The sequence below is a fragment of the Antedon mediterranea genome, chromosome 6 (assembly GCF_964355755.1).
Source record: "Antedon mediterranea chromosome 6, ecAntMedi1.1, whole genome shotgun sequence".
NCBI classification, from domain to species: domain Eukaryota; kingdom Metazoa; phylum Echinodermata; class Crinoidea; order Comatulida; family Antedonidae; genus Antedon; species Antedon mediterranea.
The window spans coordinates 14,635,960-14,655,697 of NC_092675.1; the positions used below are offsets into that span (position 1 = coordinate 14,635,960).

General features: G+C 35.4%; 2 protein-coding genes across 3 annotated transcripts in view; both read right to left on the reverse strand.

Annotated features, from left to right (window-relative positions):
* Window positions 1-14,954, reverse strand: part of LOC140051121 (cystathionine gamma-lyase-like) — a 64,605-nt gene extending 49,651 nt beyond the window's left edge. The window contains exon 1 of one of the 2 annotated variants that reach the window (XM_072096241.1): window positions 58-168. The gene's annotated coding sequence lies outside the window, so the exon portion shown is untranslated. Of the gene's footprint in view, window positions 1-57; window positions 169-14,764 lie in introns of those variants that run through there. The other variant, XM_072096240.1, reaches the window with a different exon arrangement.
* Window positions 9,024-10,523, reverse strand: LOC140051119 (uncharacterized). The gene has a single exon (XM_072096238.1). The coding sequence runs from the start codon at window positions 10,444-10,446 to the stop codon at window positions 9,157-9,159; it is 1,290 nt and encodes a 429-aa protein (XP_071952339.1). The 5' UTR covers window positions 10,447-10,523; the 3' UTR covers window positions 9,024-9,156.
* Window positions 14,955-19,738: the final 4,784 nt, after the last annotated feature.

Below are 19,738 nucleotides of genomic sequence, written 5' to 3' on the forward strand. Positions count from 1 at the left end.
ATTTGTAAACTCGTGAGTCGTTCGTGAATAACAAATGAATTGGTTGCCGATTTTTACCTGAAAAATAATACGAATTTTTGGTCCAAGGATGTAACATGATATTGACGCGAGCTTGGGCACGAACGAATCGTACAAAGAACACCACCGCTAGACAACCGCGTACCTATTGTTTCGATCACTGGCAGTCAGCATGCATAAAGTATATAGCCTTCCGACGTACATCAAAAAATGGAACGCTGCGGTTACCTACAATATTTATGTGTGGCTATGAAGTATAGTGTATCATCATCATAGAGGATTATATAGTGAATTTAATATCATTACACTATAATATCTATGGTATCATGTACTGTAGTTTACATTAGGCCTATGGCATTCGATTATTTTTTTCTAGACCACCAGCCGATACGTAGGCCTACTCAACTGTACCAATACCACCTATTTACATTGATATATTTAGTTTCCTCAACAAATTGCTGTAAATAAATATAGATAGAGCTATCAGGGGCGGTCGCAGGACTATTTTAAGAGGGTTGCCCAAAGACTCCAGGGCTGTAGACACTGAGTATTTGAGCAAGCAAATTGTTAAATGACACCCCTAGTATGGCCGCAAATAGTACTCGCGCACGTAAATTTATGATAATTTTTTTTTCGTTCAATGCAAACGTCGCGGGGAAGTCTCCGATTAAGGTACTTTTGGTACGGTAATACATTCTAATAACTGTACTCAATTAATGTAAATTAATTATCAATTAATAATTTTAAAAAGTTGTACAAAAAATATGAAGCAGTTGCTATAAATATATTGAGCAAAAGGTTAAATTCTATAATTTGGAATTTTAATTCATTTAAAAATGCTAAATAAAGTCAGATGTTAAAACCACATTTTCCAAAAATTCATTTTCATTTATCCACTATAAACTTTACAAAAGTGTTGTTTTAAACCACACTCCAAATAAAACAAAGAAAATAATGATAGGAAATTTGCAGAAAGAAGCAAACTTTGCTCTGTTACCGGTATAACACGGTTCAAATTTTGGAACGTCTATAAATTACTACGGAAATTCGGCCTATTTACGACGAACGTACGGAAATGAAGATAAATAGGGTACTACACGCATCGGAAATACAACACTATACGCACAATTATGATTTGGCCTAAAAATTGGCCTTAGATTATGGAAAACCTCCGGCAAAACGCAATAATTATGGACAAATCGATTATTAGCCTTGGCAATATGCCTAATATTTAAAAGGAATGAATATAGGCTATATTTCGTTTGTCGATGAATTTTTAAAATCATGTGTGAATGATTGATCCATTAGAGGTAATCTGTGATGGTTCTACTAACACTGCTATGCGTGCGTAATTTGTGAATAACGTAGTAGTATGCTACATACACGAGCCTAGATAGGGAGGATCTGTACTGTCGTTCATTGCGAGAGGAGGGGGAAGTCCGGTAATGTGTCATGAAAAATGTAACAAGCCAGAGATGAAATAAAATTACTAACATTTAGCTGATTGTCGTTGTTTTAGTCGTCGTCAGAAGTTTATCGACCGACATCTATTTCTCATGTGTAGTAGAGCGTTTCTTTGATTGAATAATTTTTTTTGTATTATAACACAAGTTCATTTTGGATTTTCAGTAAATTATTATTATTCAAAGTCAAACTGTAACTAATCCCTCACTATTCAATCAAAATGTTATTATACTACTATATTGTTGAAAAATGGATTGCGTGACTTGAAAATAGATTGATAGTAAAATGTAATAAAGACACGTTCTTGTCTGGTTATTAGGTATGCATGCTCTGATAAAGCAGAGGATTATTTTTGTAGCGTTCCATTTAAAATAGATTTTATTAAAAAGAAATATTTTGGTTGTGAAGGTCGTTTTAACAATTAGGCTAATATCAAAACATTCAACAATGATAAAATGCCCTGCAACTCTGTAACTACTTTATGACTAAGCCTATCAAGTTCCGTGTCCGGATGGTATACGATGAAATGGAACTCAATTTCAATTTAGTGGCAGAAACAACATTTAGTATGAAATTAAGGCTGTTTCCCGGGCCACAAGGGAAACACAGTGACAGTGGGACAGTGACCCAAATACTTAGTGTCCGAACCCCCCCCCCCCCCCCCCCCTTGACAGATCCTGGCTACGGCCCTGCGATGTGCACATTTAATACGTTACATGGTGTCAGAAAGTTTATAGAACCTTGAACGAAATAAACCAAAATGGATAAAGTCCACAGACCTACAATGAATTGGGCAGCCACAGACTTGAATAAAGAGTGGAAACGTTTCAAACAACACTGTGAGTTTACATTTAAGGGCCCACTCGCAACAAAGAGCGAAGTGGAAAAAGTCAATTATATGATGACCTACATCGGCGACAAGGGAAGAGAAGTATATGGTACATTCACGTGGGCACGAGCCGAAGGTGATCGACCAGCAGAAAACGAAACGCTCAACGGCGTGTGTGCTAAATTTGATGCATATGTAGCACCTAAAAAGAATACTATAAGGGCTACAGTAAATTTCCACAGAAGGAAACAATTAGAAGGTGAGAGATTTGAAGATTTTGTCACAGACCTGAGAGTTTTAGTAAAGGACTGCAATTACCAAGAAGAAGATAGAATGTTAAGAGACTCTATTGTCTGCAACGCCCTGCACTCAAAGGTCAAAGAAAAATGTCTAGATCTTTGGCGTGGCGATGAACTGACCTTAGACAAAGCCATAACCATAGGTCAGAATTATGAAACATCACAAGAAAGTATGAAAGTAATAATAAACAAAGATGAAGACGCAAAAATACATGAGGTTAGGAAAAGGTCAAACTATAAACAAAGGCCAAAACAGTACAATAAAACGTCAGCAAGAAACAATAAATGCACTAAATGCGGCTACGACAACACACATAATAAATGCCCAGCTAAAGGCAAAATGTGTGCTGTATGTCATAAGTTGAACCACTTTGCAGCAGTCTGCAGAAAGAAGGGTACCAATCTTAAAGGTGCTCACCAAGTGGAAGAACAGTACGCAGAAACCGACAGTGACACTGAAAGTCAGGATGAATATCAGCATCTAATCGATGTGATAAATGCTATTGGAAAAACATCTAATAGTGAATGGCATGAAACCGTGATAGTGGATGGAGAGCCAGTGCGCATTCAGATCGCCACAGGAGCAGCGGCAAGCATTATGTCATATAGTTGGGTTAAGAATAAGAAACTCAATCATAAGTTAAAACCAACTAGCTTAAAACTTCAGTCGTATACCAGTCACGCCTTAGAAGTGAAGGGTTGTATAACATTACCAACCACATACAAGAAATGTACAGTTGACATAATGTATTATGTTGTGAAAACTGATAAAGTACCAATCTTATCAGGAGCAGCAAGCAAACAACTGAAGCTGATACAGCGTATAAACAGCATCAATGACTATCCTCAATTAAGAAAGACAACTGGCACACTACCAGGGAAATATACACTGAAAATTGACCCTACAGTTAGACCAGTAGTGCACGGTCTAAGGAAACAACCACTTGCCTTACAAAAGCAGATAAAGCATAAGTTGGCTGAAATGGAAAAAGATGGACATATCACTAAAATATCAGAGCCCACTGACTGGGTCAGTACTATGGTAGTTGTAGTCAAAGGCGACAAAATAAGAATCTGCTCTGATCCTAAGGATCTAAACAAAGCAATCAGAAGAGAACACTATCCAATTCCAACTGTTGAAGAAATAGTAGCTTCAGTAGCAGGGTCAAAGATTTTAGCAGTTATTGACGCAAAGTCTGGATTCCTGCAAATCGAGCTGGACTACGAATCTAGTCTGGTGACAACGTTTAACACCCCAATAGGACGGTACCGATGGCTAAGATTACCATTTGGGATAAAGAGTGCACCAGAAATCTTTCAAAAGATAATGGATAACATGTTAGAGGGAATTGAAGGTGCTAGAGCAGTCATGGACGATATACTAATTGCAGGCAGAGATGAGACACACCACGATGAAATTATGAGAAAGGTAGTAGACAGAGCTACCAATTGGAACCTAAAGCTAAACTTTTCAAAATGTCAAGTGAAGAAACACAAAGTCAAATATGTTGGTCATATCTTGTCAAAAGATGGTCTTCAACCTGATCCAGATAAGATAAAGGCTCTAACTGAGATGCCAAGGCCTCAATCAAAAGAAGATGTACAAAGATTCCTTGGTATGATACAATACTTGGCAAAATTTATACCTAATCTTAGTGAAGTGGATGCACCACTCAGAAAAGTTACTAGCAAAGATACAGACTTCTACTGGGACAAGCCCCAACAACAAAGCTTTGACAAGCTACTACAAATGTGCAGCACTACACCTGTGCTAGCTTACTTCGATCAGCGAAAAGAAGTGACCATACAATGTGACGCAAGCAGCTATGCGTTGGGTGGTGTGCTATTGCAAGAAGGACATCCAGTCGCATACACTTCAAGAGCACTAACCCCAACAGAGTGCAGATATGCACAAATAGAAAAAGAAATGCTGGCAATAGTGCACAGTTGCAAGAAGTTTCATCACTATGTGTTTGGAAACCAAGTAACAGTAGAAAGTGACCACAAGCCACTGCAAGCTATATATTCAAAACCAATACTCTCCGCCCCAATGAGACTTCAAAACATGCTGTTATACCGTATGACCTTAATGTAACATACAGACCAGGCAAAGAAATTGCGATCGGTCACGCACTAAGCCGTGCTAACTTACCAGACACAGAACCAGATATCAAACCGATCACAATTAACATGACAGACTACATAGCAGTATCACCAGTCAGGTATGCTGAATTTCAAAGTTGTACAGCCAAAGAACTAAACGAACTGCACAGCATGCTTCTCAGAGGATGGCCAGACACAAAAGAAGAGACACCACATGCAATTAGGCAATACTGGACCGCAAGAGATGAACTGTCAGTTGCAGATGGAATAGTATACAAAGGAATGCATATTGTCGTTCCACCGAGCATGAGATCAAACATGCTTAACCAAATACTGTACATTCATTTCATCAGGGCATAGTAAAATGCAAACAGCGGGCACTTGAATCTCTGTATTGGCCCGGTATGAGCGTACAAGTGGAAGAATTAGTCAAGGATTGCCAGCTATGCAATACCTATCAAAATCGTCAACACACTGAACCACTTAAATCATATAAACTACCAGAATTAACATGGAATGTAGTAGCAAGTGACCTCTTTGAGTTTGAACGACAAGACTACGTAATAACAATCGATTACTACTCAAAGTACATCGAAGTAGACCGTTTGCAGAAAACTGATAGCTCCACGGTAATAGAAAACTTAAAGAAACAATTCAGTCGGCACGGGATACCCGAAAAGATAAGAACAGATAATGGTCCGCAATACTCATCAGCAGAGTTTACCAAATTCTGCAAAGACTACGATATACAGCACAGCACTTCTTCACCATACTACCCACAATCAAACGGTGAGGTAGAGAGAGCTGTACAGACAGTAAAACGACTATGGAAGAAGAGCAATGACAAAAATCTAGCCTTGCTAGATTACAGAATAACACCACTAGCAAGCTGTAAATTATCACCCGCTCAATTACTAATGGGACGAAGACCACGAAACCTGCTTCCTACAGCCAAAACATTACTACAGCCAAAGTCATATGATACAACAGACATCAAGCAACGATTTCAAGCAGACCAGAGCAAACAGAAACACTACTATGATCAAAAACATGGCAACTCACTCCCAGCTTTGGCACCAGGAGATTCAGTAAGAATGGCACCCCTGCCAGGATCAAAACAATGGCAACCAGCAACAGTAATTGAACATCACAATACACAACGATCTTATGTAGTAGAACACAATGGAAAGAAATATCGCAGAAACAGAAGTGCATCAAACAGATACTTTGAACCAGATCTCACATGATTATAACACCCATCCAACAACCACCGAGACCAAACAATCATCACCGGAAATAACCATTCCCAAACAGAAAACACCAACCAATGCTAAACCTGATACCAACGAACCACCAGCTTACATAACCAGAAGCGGACGCACCAGCAAGCCACCTAATCGGTTGGACCTGTAAATATTTTGTTTAAAATAAAGAAAAAAAAAGAACTCTAAAACATAACAAAAAAAGGACTAAAGAAAGAACAAATTTCAAGATATACATTTAATCATAAAATGGAACTTTAAAATATATAATACTGTAGAAGAACTTTATTGAAACAGTACATAGTTTAACAAATCTGATATCTTAAGCATTTAAATGATATATAGTTACTAATCAACATTTTGAACAAATTCAGCTGAGAAAAGAAGATGTTAGATATTTATGGGCTGCGCCCTCTATATACTTGTGTATTCAGTTTGTTTGTTCGTCAATAAATTCCTCTTACAACGTGATCGTCGATGTGCACATTTAATACGTTACAGTTCCAATATTTAAACAAACTTCAAAATACACCATACGATATAAAGCCAACGGTTTCAATGCGTGATTCAAGTTTATTCTGTTCCTCAATATAATCAGATTCCAAATCCCAATATAGTATCACGATTGACTACAAACAAAGGATATAACAAGAAATATTTCTTACAAAAAACGCCGCGTAACTTTTTGACTGGACAGTCTTCATTAATCTAATATAATAGGTCGGCCAATCAAAACGCAAGTGAACAATTGGGACTTTATTTGTGATTTATGTCATTGGCCTGTCAGCACAGTCGTTTCTTTCTAGAATTAAACGCACAAACTTGTATTGGGAATAATTTATGTTTATGTGGTTATTACTATCGCATTTAGATATTGATAATAATAATAATATGGCTTTTGAATATATAATTACTGTCTGTAGAATAACATTTATACATTTTCGGTTCGCGATGTTATATGAACGGATTTGTAATAGGTATTTATAATAATAGTATATGGGTTGTATTATTGCTAAGCTATCACCAAATCGCGTTATACCATTATTTCTCAGGGTTTTTTGCACCATTGATCAATACCAAACGCGTATCGGTATTATAGATTTTAATGAATCATTACATTAATAAAAATATCAAATTAAATCAATCGCGTCAGTCCAATTCCGACTTATGTTTCGATCACATAGTTCTGTGTCTACACTGTCCCAACTAGTTTAACAAAAAAAGTGTGATGTGCCCAAATATGGTAGTGATATGCCCGAATATCGTAGTGGACATCGTCATGTCTATATAATATGGGCACATCATATTTAGTTTGATAGTATATACAAAAGTAGTACTGTATTTATTATTCATTGATAAGCCAAGGGTCCCATGGCGTTAGCCGATATCTTGAGCATTTGACTCATGTGTCAACCTGTAACACAAATCATTCTTCAAAATCTAAAGAAAGAACCTCACACGTCTTTTTTGTGAGTGATACACTATGACCCCATTTACACTTACGTTTGGGTCCAGGGCCGGTCCTGGGCCGGTTGCAAATATTTACCTTTTAGGCCGGCCCCACAGCGTTTACACTAGCGACGCAGATTACTGGTCGTAAATAATTTTATCGGAAGTACCATTGCATGCTGGGATACGAAGTACAGTTTGTTTAAATTTTTCTCTCTCGATCGTCAATTCAACTCTCCGCGCGAACCGACCGTTTTATATTTATACTGTATTGTTGTTTTTTGTCCCATTAAAAACAAAATGAACCCCACTGTTTTATATATAATATGGCTGTATTTTATGTATATGCAAAACAAGCGGAGGAATACTTTATTGAAAGAAGATGTCTGAAAATAAATTTAACTATATAAATGATGATGAAAACAAATTGTCGCCCGAAAAGGAGGAAGGCATGTACTGAGAATGTCGGATCGTCATAACAACAACCTCATAAAAAGGTCAAACGTTGTTCACGGTTCACTGCGTAAGCCGGGCCAAACGTAAAAGCCGCTCCTGAACCTACCTGGAGAGGTGGCCCAGATCTGCGTCCGGCCCAGGGCCGGCCTAACTTTTTGGAGTATTTACACTTATCAATTGCCGACCCAGGGCCGACCTAAATCGTAAGTGTAAATGGGGTCTAAGCCACGGAAATAATATGTGGACATTGCAAACAATCATAGGCCTACAGCAGGGAAGAGTTAAATTACAATTTAACTCTTCCCTGCCTACAGTAACAAACATAACATGGCTAATAAGCATAACATTCAGACTTGTTTGTTTTCTAGTGGATTTTTATTTACTTTAGCATGTAGAATAAAACGAGTAACAGTGGCTATATTAATAATTATACTGATTATCCTTGATGTTATCGCGTCTAATAATAAAATGTTTTGTTGTTGATAAGCCCAATTTTTCAGCCTTGATTTTACATTTTGAACGAAAGTATTTATTTTTGCCACCAAACAGTGATTTTTAATACGTTGCCAGCGAGGTGTTTATCTACTTAAGGAGTTCATACCAAGTTCATTCAACGAAGTCTTGGAATCGTCCATTATAGTTGAGCGTGTACAGAGTGTACGAGGAATAAACTTATATACTGTACGTACCACTATACTACGCTGGGTACGTAGGCCTACTACATAATTGAAAATCACATTGAATGACAGAAAGAAACAGTTTAAATGGTATAATTTTATTGTATACTTCTAATTCCCATAATTAAAACTATATTATTATTCCATAACAATCTAGGGCCAACATAGCGGTAAATCCGTAAGTTTTACTGCCTATCAAATTTGATTTTATTTAATAGATAGTCCCACATATTTTTCTACTATTACGGTACTGTATAATACTAATAGTCATAATAATTATACTCATAATTCATAAATGATTACTGCATTTTATTTATATAAACTGGATTAATTATTTGGATTACTATATAACTACAATCATAATATTATATTATACTAATTTATTAATGTTAAAAAAGATGAATTGTACATTGTTTTTGTATCATGGGTTTTCTCCATGCTTACATGAACGTACATTATGGCCTGCTTTGCCACATTTACTGCAATGGTGAACAAGGATTGGGTCCCTTTGGCAATCTTTTGTGAGGCACACTCGATTCGATTATTTTTTTGGAACAGTTGCGTCATCGCCTCTAACAACCTATGGTTTAAAGTAAGTTTTAGTTAAAAGTATCATTTAACTTTTCAAAACCCTGTTGGGAAAATTTTGATAATGATCCATGTCTTCTGATAGCATCACCACCATGTGAACACATTACGTGCATATATACAGTTATGTCTTTAGAAGGGTAGGCTCTTCGCCAGTCCTCTAACCATTGTTTTGAATCTGCTTTAAATTTTAAAATTTCGTGTTCCTCTGAAATATGTTTCAAGTCTGCTATTAATTGAGGAAAGCGTTTCCATAAACTATTGATCAATTCGAATTTCGGATGGTCTCCTAAAAAGTCTATCAAATTAATGTGTTTTTGAATTTTTTCATGTTGGGGCCCTTGGAAGTCAGGATATTTCATTAATGCAGTTTCAGGGCAGGTGTAAAAATGCCAGTCATAACCCAAATTTTGTACAAATATTTCAAATTGCATAATGCTTTTACAATTTGATTTTACGATGTTTTTTGTTTTTTTTTCAATTTTGTCTTTCTCTCGCAATAATTTGATTAACTGTCTGATAAGTTGGTCAGATATTCGTAAAAACATATGAAGCGGGTCCGGAATAACATCTTTTACTGCAATAAATGGGAAAATGGGTTTATGAAGGCAATTAAAATGTGATTTTTTATTCTCAGAAAGTCTAGAAATTTCCTCGACGGTTCTTTTCTTGAATTGCTTATCAAAGAGTCTAAATTCTTTAGTTGGTGCAAAGCACCACAGACAACAATAATCAGACTTAAACCCACCGAGCCCCATAATCAAATTTAAAAACTTTAAATCAGCGCAAAGGACATATTTTAATGAGTAATCTTTAACACCAACTGTTAATTTTTTCAAACTGTGGGTACTGTTTATGATGTCGAATGTTATATCACGGATAGTTGTATAACTTTCCTGACCCTTAGCCATGGAAAGAACATAATCAGGAGACTTAAAATGATTATTAATAAGAACGAACCCAGCAGTAATTATGTGCAGTCGTTTACCGATTCTTGTTCCGTCCCCAGTTAGCTTAATTGTAAGATCACAATTGTTTAAATTAGAAAAATTATGTGTCAATATACGCACTAGCTTATGCTGTAATGGTTCATACACCCCCTGTTTATTTGTCAACGGTTTAATGGTAAATAAACTATTTAAATCTTTGGACCGGTCCTGTAGCTGTTTTAATGACGGAAGTTTTGCTGCTATAGATAGCTCTCTATATGTCTTGTCAGATATTAAGTTTTTGTCTTTCCAATATAAAAATGTATTGACATTATGGGCATTTGATGACGTTTTAGTTTCTGTGCTGTTCATTCTAATTATACTTTCCGAAGCATCTATCAACCGTATTGCCTGTAATGCTAATCCATCATCTTGTAAAATACCTTTCACTAAATTAATTGACTCATTAAAACATTGTTTTTTCTTTTTTTCTGTCGCCAATTGTTTGCCTCGGTTTGAATTCTGGCCATTTTTCTGCCAAGGACTTTTCTCTTTAATAATCGTTGAATTGTTAAACGCGCTTTCTTCAATTCCTTTTTAGCAAATTTTAGATTGGAAGTAGATTCTTTTAATTTTGTCTTTTCCCTCTCATAATCACACATTAATTTTCTTTTCACACCACCTAATTTAATTGAAAATTCTTTACTGTGCATATCATGGAAAAATTGAGTCCATTGCCTACCACCTTTAAGTTTGCTAATTGAACTTCGAATTGATAGATCTATATTTTTTACTGGCATAACAAGACTGTCATAATTTTCAACTATGGTCTTATCAATATTATCCCCCTGGAATATACACTCGAGGATTTTCTCAGCCCGCAATTGCACATTTAAATGATGGTACTTCATTGAAATTTCATAAAAGGCATAATTATTTAATGTTATTATCCATTCATCAGGTTGAGTAAAACAAGAAATAAAAAGGTTATACAATATACAAGTAAATAAAAGACACATTTTTGGCCGCATGTTTATCTAAGTAAAATCGTGCTATATTTTAGAGAATTGTATTTACTGGATGTTATCAACGTTATATCCCAAAGCACCTAAATCAAAATTATTTCCAGAAGTGCGTACAAATCTTAAAACTAATAAAAAATCTCTATTAAGCGGCTTTTGAACTAACTGGCCATTAACAATGCAATATTCAGTCAGAACTCTCCTTTCTGAGAGCCATACTCTCAAAGTGCACTCTTCGATTTTTTAGTAGTCCCCAGCATCATTGATAATTTTGATGGCCCAGCCTTTACCCAAAACATTCGAAACACCCTTTAAATGTAAGCGATACTTGTTACCGTCTTCTGTAGCATCAGTTTCTCGGATGAATCTATAAAACGTTTCCTGTTGAATAGGTATATGTATTGTTACCTCAGGGTCGTTTATCCTAGAGGCTGATAAATTCTCTTTCACTTTTGTAAGAAGTTCTAACTTTAGTAGTGCATATGCGTCAGATTGGTAAGGCTTGTCTAGTACTTCAGATTTAGGACGCCATTCATCATAGATGTTGCTCCATCCAACGTAATGTACTTTTACCTGTAATTAATTTTTTTAATATTGATTACATCGAAATATGTTTTTTTTTTAACATAGGTATTTTGATTCAATTTTTAATTAATTATTAGGTCTATACGGACGAATTGTTTACCTCTTCTATTCCACTATCATTTATCCTTTCTTCAATTATCTCTAACTCATATAAGACCGTTGTTGACCACGATGCAGATTGAACCCTCTTCTTATCAAACTTCACTGCATCACCACTATTTAACGTCTTGTAATCCTTTTTTTGCTTTTGGTCTCAGATACATTGCTGGAAATTATTCAACTTTAATTAGTATCTATAATACTTTTACAATAGTTTATGGATAGGCCTTTCCAACCACGTAAGTGTACCTTACGCCGTAATTATTTGCTTAGATAATAATACATACAACCTGTTCACTACTACACCCGACCGATAAATGGTACATTCCTACTCTATGCCTTTCTTTCCTAGAGAAACATAAATATCCTAAATTGCAAATTGTATTATACTAAACAAGTTATATGTAACTAAATAAAACCCAATAATTGTTCCTTATATCTTAACAAATATAATGATATAAAATTGATAATGATACTTACAATTATTTAACGATAAATCGACCAAGAAAGTTATCTCAAATTTGACAGTCTACCAAGTGAAAGCTTATAATACAGGGAAAACGTATTTAAATTTTGCCGCGTTTTTTAGGGCTTGGTGGAATTTTTCTCAATAGATTTTTGTATTTTGACACAGTCTATTTTAATCCAATGGTCATAAGAAAAGTATGTAAAGAATCTATGAATATTGAGCTTTTATTTAAGAAACTAACCAAAACGATTGATAACCTACAAGTGATCTAAATGACGTTTGAGAATGTTAAAGAGTCGCTATCCAATCGAGTTCGAACAATACCATGAAAGCCCCAGTGGTCTAATGGTTAGGACATCTGCATATCAAGCAGGCGGTCCGAGTTCGAGTCTCGGTTGGGGCGACTTTTTCTCATTCTCACCGATTTCTTCATCTTTATCGTTTCAAATTTTATATATATATATATATATATATAAATCAAAGAGCTGCAAAGGCAGGATATAGAAAAATATCAAGATCAAATAAGTTAAAACTGCCTCAATATAGATTTATTTTAACGACATGTTTCGGGCATAGCCCATCATCAGGTGAAAAGAATTGTAACAAAGGATAAAATATATAAGTCACAAAATTACACATATATATATATAAATATAATATTAAGTATAATTATGAATTCACCAACACTTTCAGGCCCAATAACAATGATCCCGGGCCCGAGTTTTTGTAGACCGGACTTCCATGCACAGCCACATGTTAAGGAATATGAATCTCTTTATGATTTTAATATGGTTCGAAATGATATTACACAACAACGATTAGACAGCAACTGTGCAAGAGTCCAACTAATAAAATCGGAATGATCAATTAATTGAACATTTACAGCATAAGACCCATACACTAGGACGATAACGATCGACGATAAATAGACAAATGTGCATTTTTAATACATAAACCAAAAGAAATATAAACAATTCCTTTGATGAAAATTATATTTTCACACGTCCAATCAAATGACGTCATGATTAGTAAGACCAATAATATCGTGACAATACAGCGATTTTATTGTTTTTATTTGTCATGACGTCATTTGATTGGAATTTGAAAAACATTATTTTTATCAAAGACAGCATAAATGATTATCCTATAGGTCTAGAACGAAAACCTTTCTAATTTCTTTTGGTTTATGTAAAAAAAATGCATGCTATATATTTATCGTCCGTCGTTATCGTCATAGTGTAATTGGGCTTTTATACAAAAAAAAATTGATTACGAAGTTACATGTCATTTTCACCTATCACCAAAAAACTAACCTTTTCAACACTAATTAATTGTTACGAAGCCAATTTATATTATATATTTCATTAAAACTGAACTTTACGGTAAATGAAGAGTATCAGTTAATATGAATAATATAACTAGTAGGTCTATGAAGTTGCGTCCAGACACAGAACTGTGACATTACTATCATAAATGTTGAAACCACTTATAAAACCTTTTTTTAAAGAAAATATAATTGTGTTAGGAGAAGGCTAATAAACAAATAGATAATGTACAAACCTTTTTCTGGATTAATTAATGGAGCAGGCGTTCCTAATAATCTGCTGCATGCTACCTAGATTGATTGTTCACCTTCTGACGATAATTGATTGGACCCCCCCCCCCCCCCCCCCACGGCATCTGATAACAATAACAAAATTTACCAGGACTGTTTCAATGATTTAATATCTGACGGCGTATTATTATAACATTGGCCTAGATTGACAGTCAAAAGAAAGTTATTGTAAATACCTCCCTTTATGTTGACAGAGCCAAAATAAAGTTTTGACCATTATCGAATGATTATTTGACAGTGATTTATTATAATACCGGCCTGGTTGACAGCAAAAACGAAGTTATTATTTATTGAACAAGATTTTACAGATTTCTGTCTACATCTCAATAATACTGTATTATCAGCAAAGGCTTTCATATAGACTCTCTTCTCCCAGACGTTTTTTGGGTCCAGCAGCTACCTATAAATTATAGTGGAGTTTCCAAATTCACAAAACTGTCAGCCTTAGATACTAAAGCTACCGCTATGAAACAGCTTATTAATGAATGGGACATAGCTGGCTAGAGCCGCGGTGCGAAAAACGTGTAACTACAAATGTTTATAATCAAATCTATAATTATCTACTGTAGTCAGCTATAGTAACATCAAACTACAAATTATACTATTAAATCAAAGCATTATATAATTTCATATAAAATGTGAATACTGTGGTACTATAGATATATACGGTAGCATACAAATACTTGACAACAGATCTAAAACAAAGATTCCCTTGGTGTATCTTATTACCGCAGGCTATGCACTCAAGGTTGTGTAGCAATGTAAAACAGTAGCCTATTAGATACAGTAACATTAATATTTGCCTATTTCATATCATATAAAAGTATTATAATCCTACAAACTATTTCAAACTAAACTACTAAATATAAACTTATAACTCATAACACTATGGGTACTTACAAGACGTTGTGCTATCTTAAATTTGATGATTTTGTCCACAATTAAAGGTTTGTCTATCCATGAAGTTTCTCAGTTAGCATATGAGATGTAGATGAAATTAGATACTTTAAAGATTCTTTGTACTTATTGACCTTTGACTTAAAGGGTCAAAGTGGCACTAACATATAGAATTAAAAGCACATTTATCATGCAGTACACACCAATCGTCATGCAGTACATGTTGTTGTTGTTACTTATTCAACAATAATTGACTCGGAGACAATCTAACTTTTAACTCAAACGGCGGTCTGCATCGAAACCTGTTTATTTTCTAAACGTAATAGCGCCCCTGGCGACGGGATCTCATCAGATATAATACTACATCGTATAACATCTCCCTTTTAGTCAGGCAGCATTTGTCACTATATTAACTTTACTACATATATTTAGCCAAGTTTGATTTTTCACTTTTAAGTGATCAAGGACATCACAAGAAACAACTTCCAACTTGTTGTCCAAATTCTAAACGCGTTGTTCATTCGCTGGGGGCGCTTTTTCAAAATGGTCACCTATGCTATCAAGTACTTATATTTCGGCAACCACTAATCGTAGAGACTTGGTTTTAGTCTTAAAATGTTCGTAAGGTACATAATTCTATTCACTATAATCGAACATTTTGCCCTAAAATTACCGGAAATACTATTTCTGACCATTTGACCTTTGACCTGATCTTATCATATCTCAATAACTATTGGTCAGAAAGAGTTGATATTTATCCCAAATTGTTCAGAAAATACATGTTTCTATTTGCTTTAATGCAAAGGTTTGTTTCAAGATGGCCGGAAAAACCATATCTGACCTTTGACCATGTGTGTGATATCCACAACATGTTGGTTATAGATAACATTTTTTGACAGATTGCTCAGAACATCAATATTTGTAACACATTATTGATTTTTCAATTATTGATGCTTTAAAACATTCATTTAAGCTTGGAAATTAAAGTTTTAAAATAAATAAAAGCCACTCATTATCTCTATACATAATCATAACCTGTGATTGGCTGAAAGTTTAAGCAGATTAGATTTCATGAGTTTAAATGGTAAGTGTTTTTTAAACTGATTTAAACAGTGTTTGCTGGGAAATCATACTTATTATTAGTACATATACATTTACTTGTATAATAATGTAAAGAAGGTGTCTGATAAGTTCATTATGTTTGTTGTTATGTTTTATGCTGGACCTTTTGAAAAACAACAATGTCCCCTTTGTGGGACAACGTTGATATTGTCATCCAGTAGAAATATGTTTATAAATAAATAAATGCTTCTGAATTTGTTAACCTGATTGTTGGTATGAGCAAACCATATGATGAAGTTCGTCTTTTATTTGATCAGTATCTATCAGGATCTTTAAAAGAATCTACACGAGATAAGAGAACACAGAAAACAACTACCATTCACTACCATGTCAATGACAACACTAAGATTAAGAACATTAAGACGTTTTTATCGCACATAGAGACCAAAGCTGAACTTACAAAATACCTGTCAGAGAAGATACTTAATCACTTGAAGAACAACACGAAGAAGGTCCTAGTAACACATCACACATCCATGATGGCAAACTGCAATCTCTCAGAAATTATCATGATGCCAGAGATGATACACGGACAACACACATTGGAAGAAGGGGACCAACTGGTCTTATTGAATGTCTTTGATTGTATGAACAAAGACCCAAGTGCCAATGTTGACATATTTTCTGTAGATACTGATGTCTTTATCCTTTTAACAGGAAGCTATCCTCTACTTCCTCCAATGACCACATTTTTGTAGGAAAAGAGGGGAAAAAATACCTATATGGGAATGCTATTACCGACTTGGAAAACAAATATCAGCAGCACTGATTGGATGGTACACATTTAAAGGTACAGATAACACATGTACATTTGCTGGAAAAGGAGTGTCCGCCCATTTCAAAGCACTTATGAAATTTGATGATGAAATACTAGATGCATTTGCTGTATATGGACTGACCTCTGAAATACCAAATTGGATTTTCAGGCAAATGGAAAGATATGTTTGCATATTATACAGTACTTCTAAGATCAAGGCAGATTATGTCACAGACTTGAGATGGATGTTATTTGCACAGAAAGGCAAGGAAGGACAACAATTACCTCCAACCATGGGAACTCTTAGACCACACGTGGAAAGAGCATACTACATGTCTATTGTATGGAATTCATCATGCAAGCCAATTCCATCTATTCCACCAGCAACTGACTAACTCCTGGCAACTAGAAGATGGTCACTTGAAGCCGTTATTTTGCAACAATCCACCAGCACCAGAAGCTCTTCTAGAAATTCGTCGATGTACCTGCAATGGTTCATGCTCAACAAATCGCTGTAGTTTTAATAAGAAAAGCAACTTGCTTTGTACTGATGCATATATGAGTGTGATGATGGATGTGAGAATACAAAGGACTCGAATGTAGAGCTAGTAGACGATATCGATGAACTTTATTGACTGGAGAGGGTAATCTGACTATCATCAATATTTGTGGTATGTATTTATTTATTATAACAGTTCCATTGGTGATTTGAAATATTGATTTTGCAGCAAGGGATATCATCAACAAAACCACAAGTACCGGTACAAGTTATAAACAATACTAGACAAATCTATAATCTCTCAGTTGTGGATATTACATGCATTAGGGCAAGAGGTCAGATATGGCATTTCTGTTTGCTTTAAAACAAAACATTTAATTACAGTAAATATAAAAAGGCATACTGCGAACAATTTGAAACAAATTTCAAGTCTGTTTGACCATTAGTTACCGAGATATGATGATAGAAGGTCAAAGGTTAAATGGTCAGAAATGGCATTTCCAGTCATTTCTGGTCAAAATGTTCCATTAGAGTAAATAGAAATATGTACCTTACGAACATTTTAAGATTAAAACCAAGTCTCTACGATTAGTGGTTGCCGAGATATAAGTACTTTTAAGTAGCATAAGCGGCCATTTTAAAAAAGCGCCCCCAACGAATTAAAAACACGTTTAGAATTTGGACAACAAGTTGGAAGTTGGAAGTTGTGATGTCCTTGATCACTTAAAAGTGAAAAATCAAACTTGGCTAAATAATATAGGAAGTAAAATGCAAATGCTGCCTGACTATTTCTTTATTGTTTTCTTTTTTAGAATTATATTGTTAAAGTTATTGTTTAGTTGTATCTTTAGATGATTACGTTATGAGAAATAAATGATTACATTCTCTATAGATTCATGTATTATCCTGTTGAATTCTTCATAGATTATTTCACACATCATCTCCCTTCCTTTCCATTATGCTGATTTTTTTTTATTTTTTTTTTTAAATAATAATAATACATAAGTTAACTCCTTTCTTAAAGTCCTTGAATCGAGCCGACATAGTTATATTTCTTTTGGGCCGGGCTGGTGTGTTTGGTATTGTAACCTTGTCTTGTGTTCCAGTAGATGGTTGTTTGTTGTCTGTGGCCTTGTCTGTCCTGTCTGATTCTGTTCATGGTCGTTGTACTGTTTGGTTTCTCTGGTTGAACTGTTGGCGTTGTCTCCATAACGTTTCTCTCCGACGGTATAGTTTTCCGTCTGTGGTGTCCACCAGGTAAGTTAAGAACGAGGTCCTACTTTTTTCTTGCATGTCGCGGTTCTCCACTCTAGGTTGTTGTTTTCTGGTCGGAGTCTAGCTGTCACCCGAATGAAAAGTTCTGGAAGTTCTGTAGCACTTTTGTCGTACTGCAGATTAGATTTTTGTTTTCTTCTCTTAATGTGTTCTGTAACTCCAGTAACTACCTGTGGTTGAAGAAGAATAAATGTTACTGGCAAGAGAGTGTTTGTTCTTCTAGACAAGAGTCGTTGGACAGGGATGTGTCCGGCCTCATTTGTGTTTCTCCAGTCCAGAATAGCAATCTGTAAATCTGCTCCTTCTTTTGATGTTTTCTTCAGTATTTTCTTTGCAATTTTCACTGCTGCCTCGGCTTTCCCATTTGCTTGGCTGTGGTAAGATGAACTGGTTACATGGTCGAATTCCCATTTCTTAGTGAATTCTTTAAAATCTCTGCTCACCCACTGCCTTCCATTGTCCGCGATCAGTTTCGATGGAATTCCTTGTAGGGCAAAATGTGTCTTTGTGCATTCTATGATGAGTTTAGATGTTAGATCTTTTAATTCATCCAGGAACCACACGTCACTGTAGTGATCTACTGTTACAAGGTAATCTTTACTCATATACGTAAGTATGTCTTGAGAAATAATCTCCCATGGTCTGGTTGGTATCGGGTATGACATCATTGGCTCTTTTTTCTGTTTGTCCTGGTATGTTTGACATATCTGACATTTGTCAACTACCTCTCTTATGTCTGCTGCCATCCCTGGCCAGAACAAGCTGTATTTAGCTCTACGGATCGATGCTTCTACACCTAGATGGCTTGAGTGAGTCTTTTGCAATAGGCTTTTCCTCATATCGGTAGGTACCATGATTTTCTGTCCTTTAAATAGGACGCCATCTTGTGCTGTTATTTCTTCTCGATAATTGAAGTGTTCTCTGATGCTGATTGTTACATCTGCCCTTGTGTCTAGCCAGCCTTGCTTGACCATCTCCATTAGCATTTGGCTTTGGCTGTCCCTCGCTGTTGCTTGCTTAAGCAGGTACTGGGTTGGCCTACTAACGTTTATGTAATCAGCTGCATTGATCTGTTCTATTTCTTTGAATATGTTGTCTTCCTTTTCTTGTCCTGGTAAGAATGCTCTGCTTAACCAGTCTGCTATGTACATCTTACTGCCCTGTAAATACTGGTTGTCTAATTTGTATTTCTGCATCCGTTGTAATCTCTTCGATGCCTTAGATATAGGCTTCTTATGTATGGCTACCAAAGGTTTATGATCTGTATGTACAGTCACCAGTTCCCTGGCATAGATGTACTCGTCAAATCGTTCACATGCGAACA